Below are 22,134 nucleotides of genomic sequence, written 5' to 3' on the forward strand. Positions count from 1 at the left end.
CTTTATAAAAGGGGGAATAAAAGGTGTGATTGTATCCACAGCAATAGAGTGGAACCACCTCCTGAGATCAAACCTAATCTTGTATTGGATTTTAGTCAACATCCTGTTAGTTCCATTTTTTTGCCCTTATGTATTACATAAATGGATAGCGCTCCCTCGAGCAGTTAGCATGCCTGCCCCTTCTGAGGATCATGTTTCCAATCTCAGCTACAGCCATTTATTTTATGTGCTTATTACTACTTAGTACAGGTGTGTCGAACAGGTTAGACACAAAGAGCAAAAAAAATAAAACTGTCAGAGTCACCCTGCTACTCAAGGGACAGACAACATGTGAATGTCAGCAAAACAAACTTGTTTAATAAATTGGGAAAAAGCTGAATTTCACTTTTCTGATAAGAAAAACATTTGTTTTAAAGCCATTATTTTCAGGAAGTTTTGATCCAACAAAGAGGAAAACATTTTATCACTGCTAGTATAACTTCAGCCAATCAAATGGCAGTACCTCGAATTTCCTACCCATCATTGTGATGTCATCTATACTCATTCTCACAGGAACCTGTGGTGTGTCTGATAGTGTTGACGTACATGGGTATAACTGACGTCACTGTGTAAGTTGGCACAGCAATGGTTGCTGTCATAATCAGTGTGGGTTTTTTTTTAAGACTGTTTGCAAATAATAAAATATGCTGCATCTTTTTTTATTCCTATCAGAGGTCACATTTTTCATTTCTATATTAAATTATTGTCACATGAAGGTATTTCAGGCCGGGTCTTACCTATCCCTTTAAGAACTGAACCCATGCAGAAGTCAGTTGAGTGAGCTACTATAGTACCAAATCAGTGGCTATATCCTTTATTTTTATTTAACATTAACTAACTATATATAATGAGGTACATAACAACAAATATGTTGGAATGTTAGTGATTTGAAAATGTTGATCTAATTCTTTGATCTCCCAAACTTGTTTTTTTCATTGAAAAAATTGTAGAATGTGAATTTGCAGCTTTAATCAAATTTTTTGAGACACTTTCTCATTCTAGTTATTGGTGATTAGTCTCAAAACTTTTGACTTTGGATATAAGACCACTTGGCCTTTTGACAGTGACGTTTGTTTTAGTCTCATCTGCTAAAGTTAAGTGATGCTTAGAGTTTGAGTATATCCAATATCCATTTATGTTCATCCTATTTTTCAGTGAACTACTTATTTATATGTGTATCTACATAATTTTCATTATCTATTAGCAATTTGTATTATTTAATGTTTTTTCTCTCTCTTTCAGGCACAGTCGTTAATGCTTTTTGCCATCATTTGCATTCGGGCGTGAAATTGTTCCGTATGTTTACAAATAATAAAATAACCCGCATCGCTTTCTGAATGTTAGCATTGCTATTAGTGAGTACATTTTGCATCGAGCAAGTGAAATATGCCTGTCAATCCCCCATTGCAGCTGACCGAAGCTCTTTACTGAGCATGCTCATTGCAGCTGCAGCCTTTATATGGGCCAAGAGTGCAGAGGAGGAGGAGAAAAGAGTCAGATGGGCTGCACAGCGCAGGGATGCTGTTGGTGCCATGAGAAAAGGAGCTGCTTTCCGACGACGTGCCATGGATGCGAGTGTGAAAGCGGAATACAAATGACCGGAGAGCATATATGCGAAGGTAAAGAAGCCGAACCATAATGGAATGGATTTAAATGTTGTCATTGCAGAACATTCCATTGCCGTGAAATTTCCTCTGCTGTATGATATGATTTGAATTCACAGGAACTGTTGCACAGCGTAGAGATGTACGCCTTCTACTCCCTTTTAGTCTACATCTTTTACACTGTTTTCAAGAAGGAGGAGGAAGAAGACTTGGTGGCATCATGTGGGGCTTCCACAGACGTATGTCTAGACATATTTTAACCACCCCCAATTGCATGTGTCTCTCACAATTTAGCATTTTGTCGGTGGATCACGCATGACTCATTGGATAAACCTGTCAGATAAAATGGAGTTTCTTTCTGGCATATGGAAAAAAAATGCATGCGGCTCTATGCGCGATGTGTAAACATTGTCATCACACCAGCTGACCCTCATTTGTCTTGCTGTGCTAAGGATCCAAGACCTGTTTCCATGGAAACAGGCAGAAAGAAAGATGGCCACACCCCCAAAATAAGAAAGAAGGCCTGTGCTAGCCTTAGTGACTCAAGTAAGTGTTCACTTAGACCAGGAGTAGGGAACCTATGGCTCGGGAGCCACATGTGGCTCTTTTGATGGGTGCATCTGGCTCTTTGCTAACCTGTGAGCTAAAATATGGAAATCGCTGTTGACAGAACTGAGATATTACATTTAGAACTGCTTTAATCTTCTTTTTTTTGCTTTAATCTTCTTTTTTTTGCAGTAGACTCTTCTGGAATGCACCCTCTCATTGATTAGCAACAGCATAAGAATCTTTTAAAAAATATTCATTTTTTTCCACTTTAAAAGTGGTGAAATTCCCCAAAAAAAATTGAAAAGGCACTCGTTTACATGTATGTATTTTGACTTTTAAATTCGTAGTATGGCTCACAAGGAATAACATTTGAAAATATGAATTGTTTATGGCTCTCTTCGTCAAAAAGGTTCCTGACCCCTGGCTTAGACAAATGGATATATACGTATAGTATGAACCTTTTTTATGCTTACTCTTTGCTAACGTAATGATTCAGACAGTGACAGTGATGACACGTCACCGAGTGACGACGACGAGCAATATGAAGTCCCAGCATGCACGCCTCTGGCAGCATTTTTATCCTTTAAGCAGGAGTCTGACAGGAGGACCTCACAAGGCCAGAGGGAGACGACAGGAAAGGTAAGAGCTTGACATAAATGAGGCAATCCTTCCCAAACTATGTGCAAACTTGTAAAAACCCTAAACTTGCGTTCAGTTGGGAGAGTCCCCCCTGATGGCCGTCATGTCCCACCTGCTGAGCTTTCTGGAGCAGTACTCTCACTTCCAACAACTGCAGCAGCAGGCTGAACAGTACCGTGTCCAGCTTAAGAGGCACCGGGTACAGCACCGTCGACAGATGAAAGCGCTGCGGGCCACCTACCGACAACGCCTCAAGGACAAGAAGAGCATCATTTGTAACCTGGAGGAAGCTGTCAGCCAGCAGTTGAGTCCGCAGAGTGACGGTGAGAAAAGGTTGCCGCATGGAAGGGAGGATGGGAAATAATGTAGCGCTTAAGTGAATGTATATTTCTATATAATGAGTGATTAGCACATCGGCCTCACATTGGGGGACCTGGGTTCAAATCCAGGTCGGTCCACCTGTGTGGAGTTTGCATGTTCTCCCCTGGCCTGCGTGGGTTTTCTCTGGGTACTCTAGTTTCCTCCCACATTCCAAAAACATTCATGGTAGGCTGATTGGACACTCTAAATTGCCCCTAGGTATGAGTGAGCGTGAATGGTTATTTGTCTCCTTGTGCCCTGCGATTGGCTGGCCACCAATTCAGGGTGTCCCCCGCCTCCGGCCCGAAGTCAGCTGGGATAGGCTCCAGCACCCTCCGCGACGTTAGTGAGGATAAAGTGGTTCAGAAAATAAGATGATTCGGAAAGACGATAAGTCATTTGTCACTTAGTCTTAAAGTGAAAGACCACACCTACTATAAATGACCTCCGTGTGCAAAACCATTGCTCTAAGTGTTTAAGTGTGCAAATAAAAAAAGTATAATGTTTTACCTCCCAAAAATATAATACCACTTATGAGTGCAGTAATAACAAAGCACATACACACTAATATAAAGGTGTTGTCTGTCTCTTTGAGAGGAACACAATGGCAGGAGCTATGGCGAGATGAAATTGAAAGCCAGCACTATGGCATAATTCCCCTGGGCAGCATTATATTCTATTCAATTCAATTGGTGCTTTTAAAGATTAAATGGAAGCTGCTTCCAACCAATGTTCAATAGCATTTTTCCTTAGGAAGGTCTTGATGAGAAACCTTTTCCTTCAGGCGACTTTGGGAAGGAGGCAAGATATAGCCATGACGGTTCACACAACCGTTCACTCATTTACACCTAGAGCAAATTATACATCCTTCAGTGAACCTTAAACACTGGTTTTGGAATTTGCAAAGAAACTAAAATAAACCCCATGCAAGCACGGAAATAAGGCAAAAAACCCTCCCAGCAAGGCCAAAGTTAAACAATGAACCACTTACTTATTAGGCAGATATGTGAGGCTTGGCTCCATACTACAATTAAATGGATTGAGACTCAATTATCTGATTATTTCCTCAAATGGCAAATAATTAGGTACACCTATGATAGTTTCATTTCAAAATGGATGTTTGTGTGACTTTTAAGATCAATTGTCAAGCTCTCACTCCAAGTCAATAGGGATAGGCTCAAGATCATCTGTGAACCTTGTGCTATAGGGAAAAAAACGATGGTTACAGTGTAAAGATGCTAAATGTAACTTGGTTCGTAGACAACATAGTCGTGATGTTACAGACAAGACTCTGGTATCAATGCTGTGTGTGAGTATATAGTGCATGTCAGCTTGGAGCAGATGGTTCTTTGACCTGTGACTAATTCTAAGCTCTGTGGATGCATGCATATTTATACTATGTTCACATGTGCATGACTCTAGAAGTGATATCACCGCAGGGACTATTGTGAATGATGTCCAGCTCATGAATAATATCTTCATCAGACACAGGACAAGGTTAAACTTTATTCGTCATTGGAATTCTTTTGTAAAGTCAAAAGAGGTTTAGTCCCGTTCATGAATTATATCTGAGAGTTTCATTTTCCTCCAATCCAATTTATAAGTCTAGCACATGCAGGGTGGCACGTGTACTCGTGTCGGGCTAAAAATAGATGCAGTGGCTGGTGTCCTTGGGTTGTAAGGCAGTTTTCTTTGTTTTGTTTATAATGCAAAATTCTATTAAATGGGCCATTGCCTCTTTATGTAATGGAGTTTGCCATATATTGGGACTTACTTAGTGTTGTTTTTTGCACTGCTAATGCACAGCTTTTTGATGCTCCATGACTTAACACCTGCATCATGATGAGAGTGCAGACCTAATCTAATGCAGCATTAGCGTGTCCTGTATCTAAAGATCAGAGGTGACAAAGCATCTCTGGCCTACATCTATGGTGTAGTTATTAATATGATTAGATTCTTTTTAAGATATACAGGGAGATTGTTGTTGCGGGATTTGCGCTTTTGTTTGGCTACACGTGAGAAGTTTGGCCTCACTGGAGAGTGCAAATACAGCAGCAGTAATGACGCTAGCATCACTGACTCAATACAAGATGTGTGGAAAGGCGTTAAATGCATCCGTAATGTTCATAAATATTACACATGCATTTAATTATCAACACAGGATAGAGGAATTGGTTACACTTCCTTATATAATAAAACAAAGAAACATATTTTAATCACTGTCATAAATGATTAATATTGGTTCTTAGATTCATTTATTATTGATAACATATAAACTATACACGAGTTTGCATGTTCTCCCGGGCCTGGGTGGGTTTCCTCCGGGTACTCCGGTTTCCTCCCACATTCCAAAAACATTCATGGTAGGCTGATTGGACACTCTAAATTGCCCCTAGGTATGAGTGTGAGCCTGAATGGTTATTTGTCCCCTTGTGCCCTGCGATTGGCTGGCCATCGATTCAGGATGTCCCCCGCCTCTGGCCCGGAGACAGCTGGGATTAGCTCCAGCACCCCCTGCGACCATAATGAGGATAAAGCGGTTCAGAAAATGAGATGAGATAAACTATACAACCTTGTACCCGTCTTCCCAATGCTCAAGGTTGAACAATAATCAAATCCAAGACATTACTTTGTGCTATTTCTGGTTGACCTCATTTAAACATGTATGAAGGGATTTAATCTGATTTCACTGCTAAAGACTAATTGTGTAATTTCAGGGGAGAGTGGCAGTGACGCAGGTGCTCAAGCCGGAGTCCACAGCCTGGTGGAGTCTCTGTACGGCCTGCAGGGGGAACGTAGCAAATTGAGAGGAGAATTGCATCTGCTACGTTCACAGTTAGAACAGAAAGACCGAGACCGACACACTCGTATACTGGCCTTTCAGCAGCAGGTTGGTACACCACCAGATAAAAAGTTAAGTAAAATCTCATTGTATCTAAATAAATATAATATCTTCCACAGATCGATGAGCTTAAAAGTGGAATTGAAGAACGTGAGGAGGAGCTGTGCAGACTCAAAACTGCCACTGTAAGTGCTATCAAATTTAAATGCCAGGATGGCCAACCCTGAGGATGATATGTCACAATTTTTATGTTATTTTTCATTTTTAATGACCGTATTCTGGTCCACTGTCCATTTGAGCTGTCGTGTCCATTTTATTTGCGCTTCTGCTCAATGACGATAAATGCACTCTGATTCTGAACATATGTACTAACAGGGGGCGACAGACTCAGAAAAACGAGTCTTGTGTCTCTCGGCAGAGAACGAAACTCTTAAGCAAAGCCTGACTGTTACCCAAGGCCTCCTGCAGCAGCTCAGCACCATTCCTTCACAGTCCAGCAACATGCTCATCAAGGTGGGACGCGCCATTGTTCCCGTTGACGTCAATGCCCCATTTTTGAACAATTTTCAACACTCTCCCTTAGGAAAACGAGAATCTGAGAAGCCGCGTGCAGCAGCTGGAGGCTTCCCTGCAGCAACGTGCTGAGCAGCTGTCGCAACTGGAACAGCAAAGCGAACGGAGTGAGTGGAGGAGAGGGGAGGAGTTGAGAAGACGAGAGGATAGAGTGAGAGAGCTTCAACTGGAGTTGGACAGAGAGAGGGGCAAAGAGCCTGTGGTAAAGGTACATATTCGAACTGGTGTGGAAAGCTTTTTTAAAATACGTTTTAAGTATTAACTGATTTGTTGCCATTGATGGCAATAGACATCTCGTCCATTTAAACTGGAAGGGCTGGCAGCGATTGTTCGATCGCTGCCAATCCCTTGTCAATTTGGATTGGATGTGTATGGCAGTCAGTGGCAGTGAAAGATGATTATTCAATGAAAGTCTTTCCAGTTGAAATAAATTTGATGTCTAAAACTGTCAATGGCAGTGTATTAAGCGGGTTAAGCGCTACCAAAAACAACATAATCCAAAGGTATAAGGATATTCCAAAATATGAAATCACCTTTGCGTCCCAAAATATAAAATCACTTTTGTATTTAAAATATGAAAAAAAATGATTAATCGGAATATGAGCTGAATGTGAATAATCGCGATTAAAAAATGTAATCCCTTGACAGCTGTCATATGCATATATATGTATCTCATCTCATCTCATTTTCTGAACCGCTTTATCCTCATTAGGGTAATGGGGGGTGCTGGAGCCTATCCCAGCTGACTCCAGGCCAGAGGTGGGGAACACCCTGAATCGGTGGCCAGCCAATCGCAGGGCACAAGGAGACAAACAACCTTTCACGCTCACACCCATACCTAGGGGCAATTTAGAGTGTCCAATCAGCCTACCATGCATCTTTTTGGAATGTGGGAGGAAACCGGAGTACCCGGAGGAAATCCACGCAGGCCCGGGGAGAACATGCAAACTATATTTAAGAGCTTGTATATTTAATATTATTTTGTGGGTCATATACAATGATATTTTCATAATTTGTTGCAGGCCAATAAAATTGGGCAGCGATTTGCAGCCATCCTTTTTTCGGGCTTAGTAGTACAAGTGGTGCAGGCGCTATAGTATACACTGGTGGGCCAGTTTGAATACAACATTTGGTCTGATTTTACAGGCCAAATTTAATTACACTATGGGCCAGATTTAGCTCATGGGCCTCTGTTTGACTCATTTCTTCAAATCTCAAACAACTATAATTTGTTGTTTCTCCCAGTATGTTACCAAAACCGTTGAGGTGGAGTCCCCGGCCACCATGAAGCAGCTGACCAAAGCCAGACAGAGGAACGAGCTGCTGTCCGAGAAGTTATGCAACCAGAATGAACGCTGCAAGCAGCTGGAAGAACAAATCCGCAAATCAGACGAGTACAGCTGTAATCTGCAGCACAAGGTACAGAGCACATCAATTTTGGTGTAGACTGTATGCGTACTGTATGGTATTGTAAAATACAATACGCGAAATGTAATTAGATAATACTGAGTATTATTTCGATCTGTGTCTTCACGTACACCAACCAAAGCTAAATTTAGTGCTACGTACATCAACGGCATCATAGATTTTGCCTTTACAATTATAATGAAGCTCAGTATTGCCTGAGAATTCAAAACCATGACATTTAACCTTAAAGTAGCACTCTGTTAGAGAAAATGTGCAAGTCAGGGATAACTAGGCTTTTCATAGATTGCAGCTTATGAGCGGGAGATCGGACTGCTGAGACAAGAGCTCTTGAAGGAGATCGGACACTTGGAAGAAAGGAAGGAGGAGGCGGTCAAGGCTGCTGCAAACTGCTCAGCAGAACATTTTGAGGATCTGCAGCACCAGTTCTTCAGTCAGTCGTATATAAGATGCATTTAATCTTTTCACATTGGTCAAGTACGCCAATTCCCCATATATTTTTTTCAGGTTTACAGAAGCGTCTGACGGCCCTCCCTCCAGCTCTCCGCTCTATGAAAACAGACTACGCCAGTCTGAGGAGCCAAGTACGGAACTTTTCAGAGTTTTACGGAGCGGCAATAAAGGAGGCAAAAAAACAGGTAACCATTACTGTCTATATTTATAACCAGAATTAAAATATTTCTTCCACAAAATGTTGTCACCCCACTTCTCTCTAATTTGGAGAGATTCTCTTGGCCACACCTCTTCCAGTATGTGTACAGTTAGGTGTTAGATGTTTTTACGATCAGTTACGGTACAAAACATTGCGTCATTTGTGTCACATTTGTCACGTCAGTTCCGTTCTTTCAGTCTACACAAAGACTCAAGAATCAAAAGTGCTGACCAATGTACAGTAATTCACATGGTATGAGAAATAGGACTGTTTTATCAGCATATATACAACCTCCAAGTGATTGCTTGAAACATTTTTCAGCCCAGCTGAACTAGCATCTGTAGCTGCCTACAGTTACGGTACAAAACATTGCTAGTCAAGCACATTGCTAGTCAGCATCTCTGCTCAGTGTGATGTGTATTTGAATGGTTGATTACCGTATTTTATGGACTATAAAGTGCACTTTTGTCAGAGTTTGGCTAGGCCTGTGACTAATACTCAAGCACGACTTAATAGTATATGTTTTTTTTTCTTTGTGACCACTGACAGCCTACTATGTTGTGTTTTTAGGCTAGAATAGTTTGAAAAACTATTATGTTGAGCCCATGCTTATCCAGTTTACTATTGTTACCTTTACATATTTGTTCTTGGTTTCTGATAAAATAATTGTCCTCCCAAAAAAACAACTTATACACCAGTGTGACTTGTACAGTAGTATATTTCCTCTTCATTGTGTCTTCTTTGACTGGTGTGACTTATACTCAGGTGCGACTTATAGCTAAAAAAATACGGTACTTTATGATATAATTGATAATACTCAACTTTTCTAAATGGAGTATTAAATTTGTGTTGTCATATTGTATTTTTCTTATCTTACTGATGGTTTCTTTAACTACTACATGGTAGTGGTACCATTAAAAAGTGGATTAAGTCTAGAGGTGTAACGATACATCACTTCACCGTTGCCCAAAAGGCACAAAAATAATGCTGTCACCATGGTTTGTTTCCCAGGTTTCAGCCGCAATCTTTGAAATGTCGGAGGCCAACAAAGACCTCCTGGAGAAATACCGAAAGGAGGTGGCACTACGCAGGAAGTTGCATGAGCAGCTTGTGGAACTAAAAGGTGTGCACTGATGCAGAATACAATATGGGTCATTTTACTCAGACCAAGTGATGTATCATCTCGTTGTGTTCCGTCCTCTAGGTAATATCCGTGTGCTGTGCCGTGTGAAACCTGTGCTGAAAGAGGATCAACGTGAGGAGGACACGTCCGTGGTGGTCACCACGGACCCCGATAACGAGTCTTCTCTGACTGTGATGAGTAAAGGAAAGGGTCGCAACTTTGAGCTAGACAAGGTCTTCCATCCTCAGGCTACGCAGGAAGAGGTCCGAGCACACACAAATATTGCAGTTAAGAAAAAAATGATTTTGATAAAAAAATGTGATACAACTTGCACTTTGCCGTTTTAAGGTCTTTCAGGAAATTGAACCTCTTGTGACCTCATCTATCGACGGTTACCACGTGTGCATATTTGCATATGGACAGACTGGCTCTGGGAAAACCTACACTATGGAGGTAATGATGTTGTAGGTTCTAAGCAAAAAGATGCCACTTTTTGTGTTCTACTCTTTTGTGTTTAGGTGTACTGTCAGAGCTCAATAAATGTATAAACTTGCTTCATTTTTTTAAATTATATCCCTAATGCACTCTGAGGATTGTAAGATGTTCCTTAAATATTCACTGCCATTCAAAAGACAATTAACTCTTGATCTTATAATTGGAAACTGATTATAATGTGTTAGAGTACTGTACGTATCATTTGTCTAATTGTATTGTAGTCATATTTAGTCTTATTTCAACTCTTTCAGAAAATAAGAAATTAAAAACAACCACCATTTTTGGCTAGCATTTATATATTTTTTGCTTTGGTAAAATTACTTTAACAGTTATCCTATAGCGTTAACAATATACTTCAGAGTGCCAATTAATAAATTAGGATATCATTCATTTCCATCAGTAGTTCATTTCAATGAATTAGAAAATATTTTCCCAAAAAACAATTGAAATGTAATTTCGATATTAAGTCATTTTCATTGTGGAAATACTTAAGCTGATGTATTAGTCAGATTTAAAAACAAAACACAAGAAAGTATTTTTCAGTAAGCCTCTTGTGACTTAACTTCCTTGTTAAACATCCTTTTGATTGTTTCAAATATGTTACTGGTAATTGTTGGTAATTCATGGAGTTGCCTTTTTGAACTGGACTACTGAAAAACCTTCTACATGCTGTAGTAAACATGATCTTTTTCCTGTACATATCCATTGCTCACTACCATTTCATCAAATGAACACAGTCTTTTTTTCTCTTCAGGGCAGTGTGGAGAACCCAGGTATCAACCAGAGGGCCCTGAAACACCTCTTCAATGAAATAGAGGAACGAAAGGACATGTGGTCTTACACTGTCACTGTCAGCTCCGTGGAGATCTACAACGAGGTGCTAAGGTACCGATACGTCCAGAAAGGAGAATGATAAGAGTTATGACTGTTGAATAAAGACATTATTTGGCTGTTAGGGATCTACTGAGTAAGGATGGAGAGAAACTGGACATCAAAATCAACCCAGACGGAACAGGGCAGCTGCACGTGCCAGGCCTCAGGGTCATCGAGGTCAAGAGCTTTCAACATATCAAGAAGGTGACAGATTTTTTTTACTACTCATAGATGTGCCAAACTCATTTGGGTTTGGTTTTTGTCAGAGGGCTTTTGTGATTAGGGAAGTCCTAATGTATACATCAATAATCGTATTTATTTTGAGTACATATGCGTATCTAAAATGGTTTGGATATCTATTGCCGTCAATGGCAGCCAATGAATTATTAATTTTAAAATATGAAATTTGTTTGTGTCCAGATTTTAGCCATGGCCCGCAGGAACCGAATCACATTTGGCACTCAGATGAACCAGCACAGTTCCCGCTCTCATGCTCTTCTCTGCATCACAGTTCAGGGCACGGACCTCGCCACCGGCTCCAAAACCACCGGTCAGTTGCCCTGACATCTCTAGAAATACCTACTGTATAATTAAAACAATTTGGCATTTTCCCCCAAAGTGGCAGATGACAAGGTCATTTTAGCATCACTGGCATTTTCTTTCACTTATTTATAGGCAAGTTGAACCTGGTTGATCTGGCGGGATCGGAGCGGGTATGGAAGTCAGGTGCGGAGGGCGAGAGGCTGAAGGAGGCTCAGAATATAAATCGTTCGTTGTTGGCTCTCGGGGACGTCATCCAGGCTCTAAGAGCGCGACAGACTCACATCCCCTTCAGGAACTCTCGCCTTACGTACTTGTTGCAGGACTCTCTGGGAAAAGGCAGCAAAACAGCCATGGTGGTACAGGTAGGTAGAGAATGCTTTTGAAAAACAAAGAACTGTTTTTGTGCTAGGGAGCAGACTGGACCGGATAGTAAGTACATGTAGTTACCCGTCAAGTACGGCTACCTCAAACAATTGTTTTGATTGATTCACTGATTTTTGAAATGATCAACTCATCGGTTTATAGATTAATTGGAAAATATTTAGTGTGATATAACTGTGGGCTATACATTCTGGGGGATTTAGATGACGGTGATTTCAAACACACTAAGGCTCCATTCATCAAGGACTACACATCTCACACATTATTAAAATTGATTTTTATATGGAAACTAAAAATTATTTCATCCTTAATGCAAGAACTTTGATTTTGAAACGTTTTTACTACAGTCATATAGGACCCCATTTGACATCCAATTAGTATTAGTGTTGCCAGCATGTATTTTGCGAGGGGCAAAAAAAAAATATATATATATATACATATATATATATACACATACATATATATATATACATACATATATATATACGTATATATGTGTATATATACGTATATATATTTTTTTTACAAAAATGAGTATATTAATTGACGAATCCATTTTAGGAAAAAAAATATTTAAATAATTATAAATACATAAATAAAATGGCAATCCTGTAAATAAAAAAAACATGAGTAGCAAAAGAAATTATAGCTAATTCTAGATAAAATAACATTTAGAAAAACTGACAAAACAAACAAAAAAGAAAATAAATACACAAATTAAAACATGATGTGGCTGCTGTATTTTATATCAGATTTTTTTTTTTTTAATTTTGTATTATTTTATATATTTCTTGTGAAGTCATATAGCTTACTTCTCTGGCTGCCATTGACAGCAATAGGCGTCCAATCCATTATAACTGGGTGGGGCTGGAAGTAATCGAATGTATGAGTTAAACTAATAACTCTTTAATACATGCCCACTGAAGTGATCACTGTCCCTGAAATGATTCTAAAAGAACATTCACTGTTTTTACTCTTTTGTAATTTTAAATATAGAATATAAATGGTAACCTAAAAACTGAATTCTAAACAATGACAATGATTACTATTATGAAGCTATAATGAAGCGGGTTTGGACAGTTTTTAAGTCTACAATGTCATGTAACCAATTAATTGACTCTCAAAATACAGGTTGCTATTTTAATTTGATTAATTAGTTGTCATTTAATTGTGGCAGCCATACTGTTGAGGGGTCGCTGGGTTAAAATCTCAGGCTAGAATTTGCATCTTCTCCAGTGCCTGTGTGGGGTTTCTCTGGGTACTCAGTACCCTCCCACATTCCCAGAACAAGCATACAATTACCATCAAAGACTCAAAATCCTCCAAATAGGTACACATGTGAGGTTGATTTATTCTCTTTACACACAATAAATGAGTGATGACCATTTATGGCATATTTCTCAAAATGAACATTTTGGCTAAATCTGCTTCAATTTTTTTGGAAATCTTTCAGATTTTGGCTTATTGCTTAGTATTTCCCCCTCTAATTGTCCCTTCTTTTTTTAAAGGTGTCTTCTCTGGACAGCAATGCCGGTGAGACCCTCTGCTCACTTAAGTTTGCCCAGCGGGTGTGCAAGGTGGAGCTCGGTCCTGCGGCCAGGAAGATCGAATCGGGCAGCGGGCATTGCGACTGAAGCAGCGATTTTCCGTTGCCACGCAAAAACACTCATTGTTCCCTTACATCAGGGGTGGGCAAACCGGTCCTCTAGGGCCGCTGTGGGTGCAGGTTTTTGTTGCAACCGATCCAGCAAAGGCACTTTAACCAATGAGATTTCTGCAGAAAACAAGAAACACCTGACTGCAATCCACTGATTGCACCTGAAGCACACCAGATTGATTAAAAGGTGTCCTCTTTATGGGTTGGAATGAAAACCCACACCCACTGCGGCCCTTAATGAAATAGTTTGGCCACCCCTGCCTTACATAAACAACCATCAGATATCCTGCTCAAGGGCTAACTACATCTGTCAGACACTGACATGGCCAAGTGAACACCCTTCACCACATTGAGCGCATGCAAGTATTTACTTATTTATTCATACTGTACCTTCACACTGAGTGCCAAAGCAATGTCTGCCTACACCAGGCATACTTTTGTGCTTCCTCAAGCCACCGTGGTGTCACTTTCTTTGTAAGTACTACAAATTGAAGTATTTTGCCACCATTCATCAGCATTTGTTTACAACTCCCTTTACGCATTCTCTAGTGGTTGACATATTTTTCCAATGTACTTTGTAGTAGTGCAAACATGTATACATAACAGCACTTATACTTGAATATAGAACTATAGTTTGTTTATGTGCTATCTGATGGAAGTGACTTGATGCTTTGCTTCTTTTAAGAGCATTATTTCATTGCCATTTAAGAAAAGCAAGAGCAAGTGTGCAGGTGGCCTTATTGTAAGTGCAAAGTGCAAAAGGTCCTCAATGAGGTCGTTTGGGGTCGAATTGGAAGTTCAAAGTTGCACTTTAAGAGAAACGGTTTAACGGTGCTGGCAGTAGATAGTATCACTAGCGAATGTCATGTAAAAGAAAATATTTTTCTGTTGTCTCCCATTACTGTTCAAGTGTACTGACCTTTATATTTGATTCACATGTAGCAGAAATACAGTTTAACTCATTGACTGCTATGGACGAAGCTTGACGTTGGGATGGAGTGATACTAAAACATTTAAAGTCTCACTGCTCCCAGTTTAAATTAAATGACCGTCCATTGTTGTCAATGGCAGGCAATGAGTTAATGATCCTTAGTGGTCACTTCATAATTAGAGTTTTCCTAATCAATATGATGTATTCACAAAGTGATGCTCAGTAAATGAATAAAAGACAAGGATTTGAAAAACAAAAAGTTGCATACTTTTATTTAAAACATCATACCGCAACAAATATAAAAGATTATCATGGTTGTTTATATTTCAACCATATTTACAGACCGTACCAAATGATACAAAAAACAGAAGGTCATGACAATATGTCTTTTCTCTCCAAATCAGTCTTCATCTTCCTGTTCTGCTGGTGGCTCTCCCTCCACTCCAGCTGGCAGCTCCTCATTGAATCCCAAACGATCCCCTGGAAACAAAAACTTAAATTAATAATAATATTTTAGAAGATTTTAAGGTTTTGCTTGATTTAAAGTCATGCTCACGAATAAGTTCAGCAATGGCCCTTTGTGTTCTCCTTGCCAATTTCTCCAGTTTCTTCGCTACATCCCGCTTGAGATCCCTAGATCCAAGACCACAATTGTTTCAATCACAGAATATACCTTTAATCATACCAAAGTAATAAACCAAAGTTTTACCAGTCTGGTTTCCTTGGGGCCAGATTAGCTAAATCCTGGGGAAACAAAATTAGGCATCGTTTTACAAACCGTTTTGTTTCCACAAAAAAAAAAAGAATACACACCACTTCTTCAATGATGGGTTCTGGATTGGCTGCCTTTAACTGGTCTTTGACTTTATCCTCCACTGAAAAAACAGATAAACATCTCATCAATCCAAATCTAATTATAAATATTCAATTGTAATAACTGTAAATTCTTTGTGGACACATTACGCTTGTCTAAAAGATGAAGTACAAACCTGAAGCAGGTTTGGCTTTGGGGAGCTGCCTCTCCTTTAACTCGTCATCCTCAGGAGTGTAGTTTCTCAACTTCAAATCCCTGAGCAGAAAAAGGACTGTGAGATAATATTCCACTACTACTACGACACTTCTGTCCTGAGGGGATGCCACACCCAATCAACTTTTTCCATGTTTTATTTATATAGGTCTGCTTCTCCAAGGTCTACAACAGTTAGGAAACATTTGCTTGAGCAGCCTTCAAGAATCCAGCAGGTGGGTGCAGGCTAGAAGCAGTAGGCAAAAAGAAAAAGAGACAATCTGTAGCCCTGTATGGCTGCCTGTCAATTGACTGATGGCTAAGGAATAGAGTGGTCCTTTCCCCCCCTCTCTGTGAACCCATCTCGCTAATGTGTCCCACCTGCTCGTGGGGATAGACAACAAGTGGCCAAGGAAGACATTCCTTGACATTCTAATTACTGAAGTCATCATGTCCCCTTATAGGGGGATTCTTGGCAGGCTCGGCTAGACGGCCTCACAGGGTCCGGGAGCTCTTAAGGTACGCACCGTCTGGCCGTGGGTGGAACAAGAAGACACTTATCTCAGCTTGTGAACAAGCTAGTGGGGGGCACGTAAATGACACATTTATCACCCCTCTATGCCTCCTCTGCAGACAGAGTTGTGCCTTGTATGGCAATAAGCAGGGATGCTGGTCATGTTCACTGATCTTACTTACTTTTATCCTCCGATCTAAATTCTCTATTGAAGACCCAACGGGAGATCAACTATATTTGGCTGAAGTCCACAAGTTTTTTTCCAACATCTAATTTGAAAACAAGGCTTATCTTGTACTGCACTAAAACTCCATAGACTGCTAATCATTTTAGTCACTTCTGTACCTACTTATGTGACTACTACTCATATTGACTACTACTTATTTATTATGCTGACTACATTTTTTTTATTATTATTTCTGTTTGTTATTTGTGCACTTCCCGGCTTAGTTATGTTGTTGACTACTTATAATAATAATAATCGGACATAGGCTTTGTCATCATCATTGACTCGACAAAGCATATGTCCGATTATTATTATATAAGTAGTCAACAACATAACTAAGCCGGGAAGTGTACAAATAACAAACAGAAACAGTTGATGAATTATTTTTTTTAACTTATTGATTATTTATTTTTATGTTAGTTTGTTGTTATTTGTGCACATTGTGGTGAACCTTTAAATATCATTATACTTGAATAAAAGCATTCAATCCAACATTAATGTGTAGGAAAATGTACTTTAAAAATATATCATCTTTCATGGATAATTTGAATGAATATTTTTGTTATTAAATTAACATGTTCTTTAGGCTGAAACCCAGCATCTACCAGTCACGGTCAAATGCAGCACTACATTTTGTCACATAAAATGCCCTCTGTCCTAAATTAATGTTTGTCCTAATAACGAGGAAAGTACCTGATGCTGCCATTGACAGTCTTAGACAACCTGTTTGACTGTGAGAGCTGTCGGGGATTGTAAGCTGACAGTCTCTCCCAGTCAAAATGGATTGTATACCAAATATTGGTATGACGTTTGACCTGACAGCAGCGGCTAAACAAAAACGATCGCTAAAATGTTTTAGGAATTAGTTTTAGGGATTAATATCTGAAAGAAATACTAAATGTTTAAATATTTTTTCCAGAGAAAAATAAACACTTCCCTCCTTAGAACACCAGCACTTTAAGTCACCCTAGTCTCCTTGCTGAATGCTTAAAGGCTTTACAGTGCACTTGCACATTTCCTATTACACTAGTGTGTCTACACATCTACTGATAGTACATCAGGACAGTGTGGTATGGAAGGGAGCCAAAGGTACGCAAAACTTCCGGTTCGAGTGATGCAAAAATAAGTCATGTCATGTTTTTAATCTCAGAATTTTATGACTTTTCTCCAAATATTACTTCAATCTAATATTACGCAAAAAGAAATTGTGCTCACACGTCAGCAAAAGTTGATGCCCTAGAAACTAAACAACTTCCGGTTCATGTTAGAGAAAAATAAGCAACAAAATGACTTTCACAATTTGAATCTTGTAATAATAGAATCTATATTTTAACGTTCAATTTTCATCTCGTTTAATTTCTCTATATTCATATTCATTATTCTCTGAATATTATATTGTATGACAACCAATCCCTTTTGACTGAGAAGACTGGCAGTAATCACTGACTTCCCAGTCAAAATTGATTTTTTTTATATACAAAACTACAGCCTTTATAATCGTTCAATCATTGCTAACATTAAATTTTTAATATGGCGATAAAGACAGTCGCATAAAGCATGTAAATTACCTAACGGTACATCAATATAAACCCAAACGCATATTCCCCTGTGCGTACGATTTGTTCTGATGGACCGGGAGAAATACAGTGGGCCTCCCTTGGTGTCGTCACCTCGCATTCATTAAATATAAACAATGGAAAAGCTCTTGTAGGACAGGAAAGATGTCTGCTTGTGCATACCAAATGACACCAAGCTGCAGGATATTTGAGCAGTTAATAACAGCAGGATGTGATAGCAGCCAGAGTAAACATCTTGCAATAGGTCACCAATAATTGGTGTTGAGATGAGTGGCAGATAAATGTTGTGATGTTCCTTCAGATTACTTCCACTTCCGTGCGGCGTGGCCATCTAACAAATAATTGATCTTAAAAGACAGGAGCAAAAAGGTATGTGAAGAACTAACTTGTGTCTATGCTCTGGGACCTCTTCTTCCAAATTGGCTTTTTTGTGCTCTGGCTCGCCATCTTCTTGCTCTCGCCCCTGTCGAAGTGGATAAATACAACAACATTTAATATGTGAGCTGAAAAAAGAAAGGTGATATTGCTTAAAATGTGTGTGAAGTGTTTTGTAGCAAACAGGTAATATTTGTCAGCAGCAATTAACACAAATGGCAACACATAAAAGAAATCAAATGCAGTCAAATAAATAAATACAGCTTGGTGCATGCATAAAAATATGCAAATTCTTGTACTGAATTAGGGATATTAGTGTGACAAGTTCAATAATGATTGCAAAGTTTACCATATTTTTCTGACTATTAAACATGCTTAAAATAGTTGATTTTCCCCCCAAATTGACGATGCGCCATATCCACTGCGCCTTATGTATAAATTATGGTTTTGCTAAATAACCTTTTAGCATATTTTGTAGGAGCATACCCGTAACTGTTATACTGTTCCAATTAAGTGCTCAAGACGCACATTCATCAAAGCCATAGACAAAACAAATCAAGCAGAATTTTGTTAACCTTGCAACAATGGTGTTGCGATCTTAGCCTGATTAATCCGTTATGATCGCTAAAAATCCCAAAATATAGATGGCTGGCATCACTGAGAGTTGCAGCTGCATCTCAATCAATGGCAATCCCAAATTGCGACAAAGTACACAAATAACAAGCTTGCACAAACCCTGGAACAAGAACAACTTGTAACAAAGGATATCAAATCCCACCCAACATGCATTTTCCTGAAGACGTTTCCTGTCCACATGCTACAACAATTCACAGCTCTGACTCATTCTTCGTGGGGAGTACAAAAGGAAAGCCAGGAATGTCAACAGTGCTTCATCAAAACTTGGCTTGCAAAGTCAGTTTCCTCCATATTGTACCTCCTCAGTGGCATCTGCTGTACATATAGGAAACAGGCTCCACTGCAAAAGTGAGCAGTAAGCCTCAGGCCATGTCCCAACACTTTTGACAAGCCTGACTGTATGTTTTTAAAAGCTGTGGGTCTGAAACCACAATCAAAATCTTATTTTATACCTGTTTTCCCCCCTCATTTACGTTAGGGGTGAATGATATGGCCTAAAAACTTTGATTTTTGCACCAAAAATTTGACATTTTTCAAGACAAGTTAACCAATTTTATTGCACTCATTTAGCTCATTGGCTCTCATTGAACATAGCCAACACAAAGATATTAAATGATGCCTAAATTCTGTCTGTTGCATTCTAAACTAGCTTTAACGCTAGATTAAATTTTTTTTAGGCTTAAACAGTGGCTCTCCATCAACAATTAAATCAATGTAGGAAAACTTTTTTGTACATGTGGAGTTTGCATGTTTTCCCCCATTCCAAAGACGTGCATGGTAGGCTGATTGGACACTAAATTGTCCTTAGGTATGGATGAGTGTGAATGGCTGTCCATCTGCTTGTGCCCTGCGATCGGCTGGCCAACGATACAGGGTGTCCCCCGCCTCCGCTCCGAAGTCAGCTGGGATAGGCTCCAGCACCACCCGAGACCATAGTAAGGATAAAGCGGTTCAGAAAATGAGATGAGATATAAAAACATAAATCCAATATGATAGACGTCCAATTACTATTGACTGAGGGGTATGCAGAGATCATTGCCGCCAACGGGAGCCAAAGAGTTCCACTTGGGAAAAAAATAGTACATTTAAAAAAATCATATTTTAAACGATTCCGATCCACTATTTAATATTTACCGCGACTGAAAGGTTCACGAATGTCTGGCCGATCTGTTAGCAGTTAGCTCAAGCTAGCTAGCATCAGGCCAATATTAGCACAAATAACTTCGAAACAAAATATGATTATTATTTTAACACTAAATTTGAGTTCGCCCGACTTGTAGCTGTACTTACATGAAACTGCTTGACCCTCAACGCTTTCAATCTTTCTTTTCGCTTCAAGGCTTGTTCCTGGAGGGACCCGATATTCTTCTCCATGTTTAGCCTCTCCACGCCAATCGGTACTTCTGTGTTCCATTATAAAACCTAGGTTAGTGTGATGTAATCGAATGACGAGCAATTGATCACCTTTTTATATATTATATATGTATTACCTTGCTTGGGTTCTACACAATATCAATACATTCACAAACAACAAGATTGTTTGTCAATTTTACGATTCAACAAGTATCCAAACATCAATTATTGAATTGAATTGAATTGAATGTTTTTATTGTCATTATAAAAGTATAATGACGTTGAAAGCTTCAGCACAAAGTGCACAAATAACAACAACAAAACAGACAAATTAATAATCAATAAATAATAAAAATAATAAATGAATAATACATAAACAATAAAAGTAATAAGTAGTCAACACAACAACAAACAACATAAATAATTTATAAATAATAACAATAAGTAAATAATCAGTAATAAATAAATAGGTAGTCAACATAATAAATATGTCGTAATCGACATAGATAAGTAGTAATTATTCATTTTGCGCACATTAAGAGAAACTCGGATGCCTAAGATGACCACACAGGGCTACTTAAAATCAATAAGCATATGTATTCACATTTCACAGTACCAATAGTATATGAGGTGCTTGGGAAACTGGAGGTATGGTTCTGTATGCTGATTAAATAATTTGCATACCATAACGTAAGAGCCACATATAGGGCAGAGAGGCCCTTTCCAACCACTAGTCCGGAATGTAGGCCATCAGCAGGGAACTACAGTTTATCCAATCTGGAACATAATTGTTGATTACTGAAATGTAGGTAAGGTTTAAGTTAAAACATGGTAACAAGTTTCCTATCTATTAGTATATTTGCTGAAAATGTATATTTTGTACACGCAGTAAATATTCATTAAATAACATTGTCACCATAGTGAGTTTATATGCCAAAATTCAATTCAAATGAAGTTGCATCAATAATGATTTTTGTTAGGAGATTAGGTATACTTTCTCATTTATTAAGTACATATTCATTATAAATCCCATTTTAACCTTATATTATAGTGTAATGATTTTTTACTGTGATGTTAGGTCCAAGCATTGTTTATATTTCCTTTTAGTAAGGAGCAAACCAAATCAAATTTTTAGTAGTTTTCTCCCCATATCTGTTTAATTATTTATAGCATCCGCAAGCCACCTGTTTCCTGACTTATTAGTCACCAATTTGTTATTTGGTTGGTGTTCTCTGTGTTAAATGAGAAAACTGCAAGCTTCACTGACAAATATGAGTTTATTGTTAGTTCATGATCTTAGCCGCCCGATGGTGAAGTGGTTCACTTGACTGACCTCAGAGGAGGCAGGCGCGGGCTTGATTTCCATTTGTGGTTGGAGTGATTCTGACTGTGAATGGTCTTTTTTCTTTTAATGTAGCCTCCGGCTAACTGGCGACCAGTACGGAAGATAAATGAATGATGAATATTAATTCATGTACGACATATATTATAAATATTGAGATTATTGATGTTCATAAAGATGCTTTCTATGTTTGACATCCTGCAATGTTTTCTAATGTATTGTGTTACGCATACACATTATTATTAGTCAGTTTCATTCATTTTCCATTTCGCTTACACTTACAAGGGTTGTGGGGGTGCCGGAGCCTATCCCAGGCAACTTTGAGTATAGGTGGGGCGACACCCTGAATTGGTTGCCAGCCAATCGCAGACAAAAAAATACAAAACAAGACCGCTCAAACTTAAACTTGGTTTACGGGC

The 22,134-nt window shown here is 38.9% G+C and overlaps 3 protein-coding genes across 3 annotated transcripts in view; 2 read left to right on the forward strand and 1 right to left on the reverse strand.

Moving 5' to 3' along the window:
• The first annotated feature begins 1,313 nt into the window (after positions 1-1,313).
• LOC144072751 (kinesin-like protein KIFC3) lies at positions 1,314-14,939 on the forward strand. The gene is made up of 20 exons (XM_077598026.1): positions 1,314-1,658; positions 1,763-1,882; positions 2,096-2,189; positions 2,689-2,831; positions 2,908-3,154; positions 5,909-6,081; positions 6,153-6,218; positions 6,409-6,546; positions 6,617-6,814; positions 7,852-8,025; positions 8,317-8,464; positions 8,539-8,669; positions 9,695-9,806; positions 9,888-10,069; positions 10,155-10,259; positions 11,056-11,186; positions 11,258-11,378; positions 11,595-11,724; positions 11,850-12,079; positions 13,607-14,939. The coding sequence occupies exons 2-20, from the start codon at positions 1,784-1,786 to the stop codon at positions 13,730-13,732; spliced, it is 2,748 nt and encodes a 915-aa protein (XP_077454152.1). The 5' UTR covers positions 1,314-1,658; positions 1,763-1,783; the 3' UTR covers positions 13,733-14,939.
• The window catches only part of nbeal2 (neurobeachin-like 2), a 55,844-nt gene continuing 47,799 nt past the window's right edge, over positions 14,090-22,134 (forward strand). The window contains exon 1 of the mRNA XM_077598025.1: positions 14,090-14,229. The gene's annotated coding sequence lies outside the window, so the exon portion shown is untranslated. The remainder of the gene's footprint in view (positions 14,230-22,134) is intronic.
• ccdc12 (coiled-coil domain containing 12) lies at positions 14,931-20,445 on the reverse strand. Its single transcript, XM_077598027.1, has 7 exons — positions 20,311-20,445; positions 18,396-18,472; positions 15,676-15,755; positions 15,500-15,561; positions 15,396-15,430; positions 15,243-15,319; positions 14,931-15,166 (listed from the first exon to the last, which is right to left on the reverse strand). Exons 1-7 carry the CDS (start codon positions 20,392-20,394, stop codon positions 15,087-15,089), a joined length of 495 nt encoding a protein of 164 aa, XP_077454153.1. The 5' UTR covers positions 20,395-20,445; the 3' UTR covers positions 14,931-15,086.

This window comes from Stigmatopora argus, chromosome 4, assembly GCF_051989625.1.
Source record: "Stigmatopora argus isolate UIUO_Sarg chromosome 4, RoL_Sarg_1.0, whole genome shotgun sequence".
NCBI lineage: Eukaryota > Metazoa > Chordata > Actinopteri > Syngnathiformes > Syngnathidae > Stigmatopora > Stigmatopora argus.

Excerpts from the sequence above, each read along its gene's own strand:
- LOC144072751 (XM_077598026.1), top strand. The coding sequence starts at position 1,784 with ATGTACGCCTTCTACTCCCTTTTAGTCTACATCTTTTACACTGTTTTC. Across the intron at positions 2,832-2,907 it reads AGAGGGAGACGACAGGAAAG|TTGGGAGAGTCCCCCCTGAT; the intron begins GTAAGAGCTTGA and ends ACTTGCGTTCAG. Across the intron at positions 9,807-9,887 it reads GCAGCTTGTGGAACTAAAAG|GTAATATCCGTGTGCTGTGC; the intron begins GTGTGCACTGAT and ends TCCGTCCTCTAG.
- ccdc12 (XM_077598027.1), bottom strand. The coding sequence starts at position 20,394 with ATGGAGAAGAATATCGGGTCCCTCCAGGAACAAGCCTTGAAGCGAAAA. Across the intron at positions 15,756-18,395 it reads GTCCCAGAGCATAGACACAA|GGATTTGAAGTTGAGAAACT; the intron begins GTTAGTTCTTCA and ends TTTTCTGCTCAG. Across the intron at positions 15,562-15,675 it reads CAAAGCCAAACCTGCTTCAG|TGGAGGATAAAGTCAAAGAC; the intron begins GTTTGTACTTCA and ends CTGTTTTTTCAG.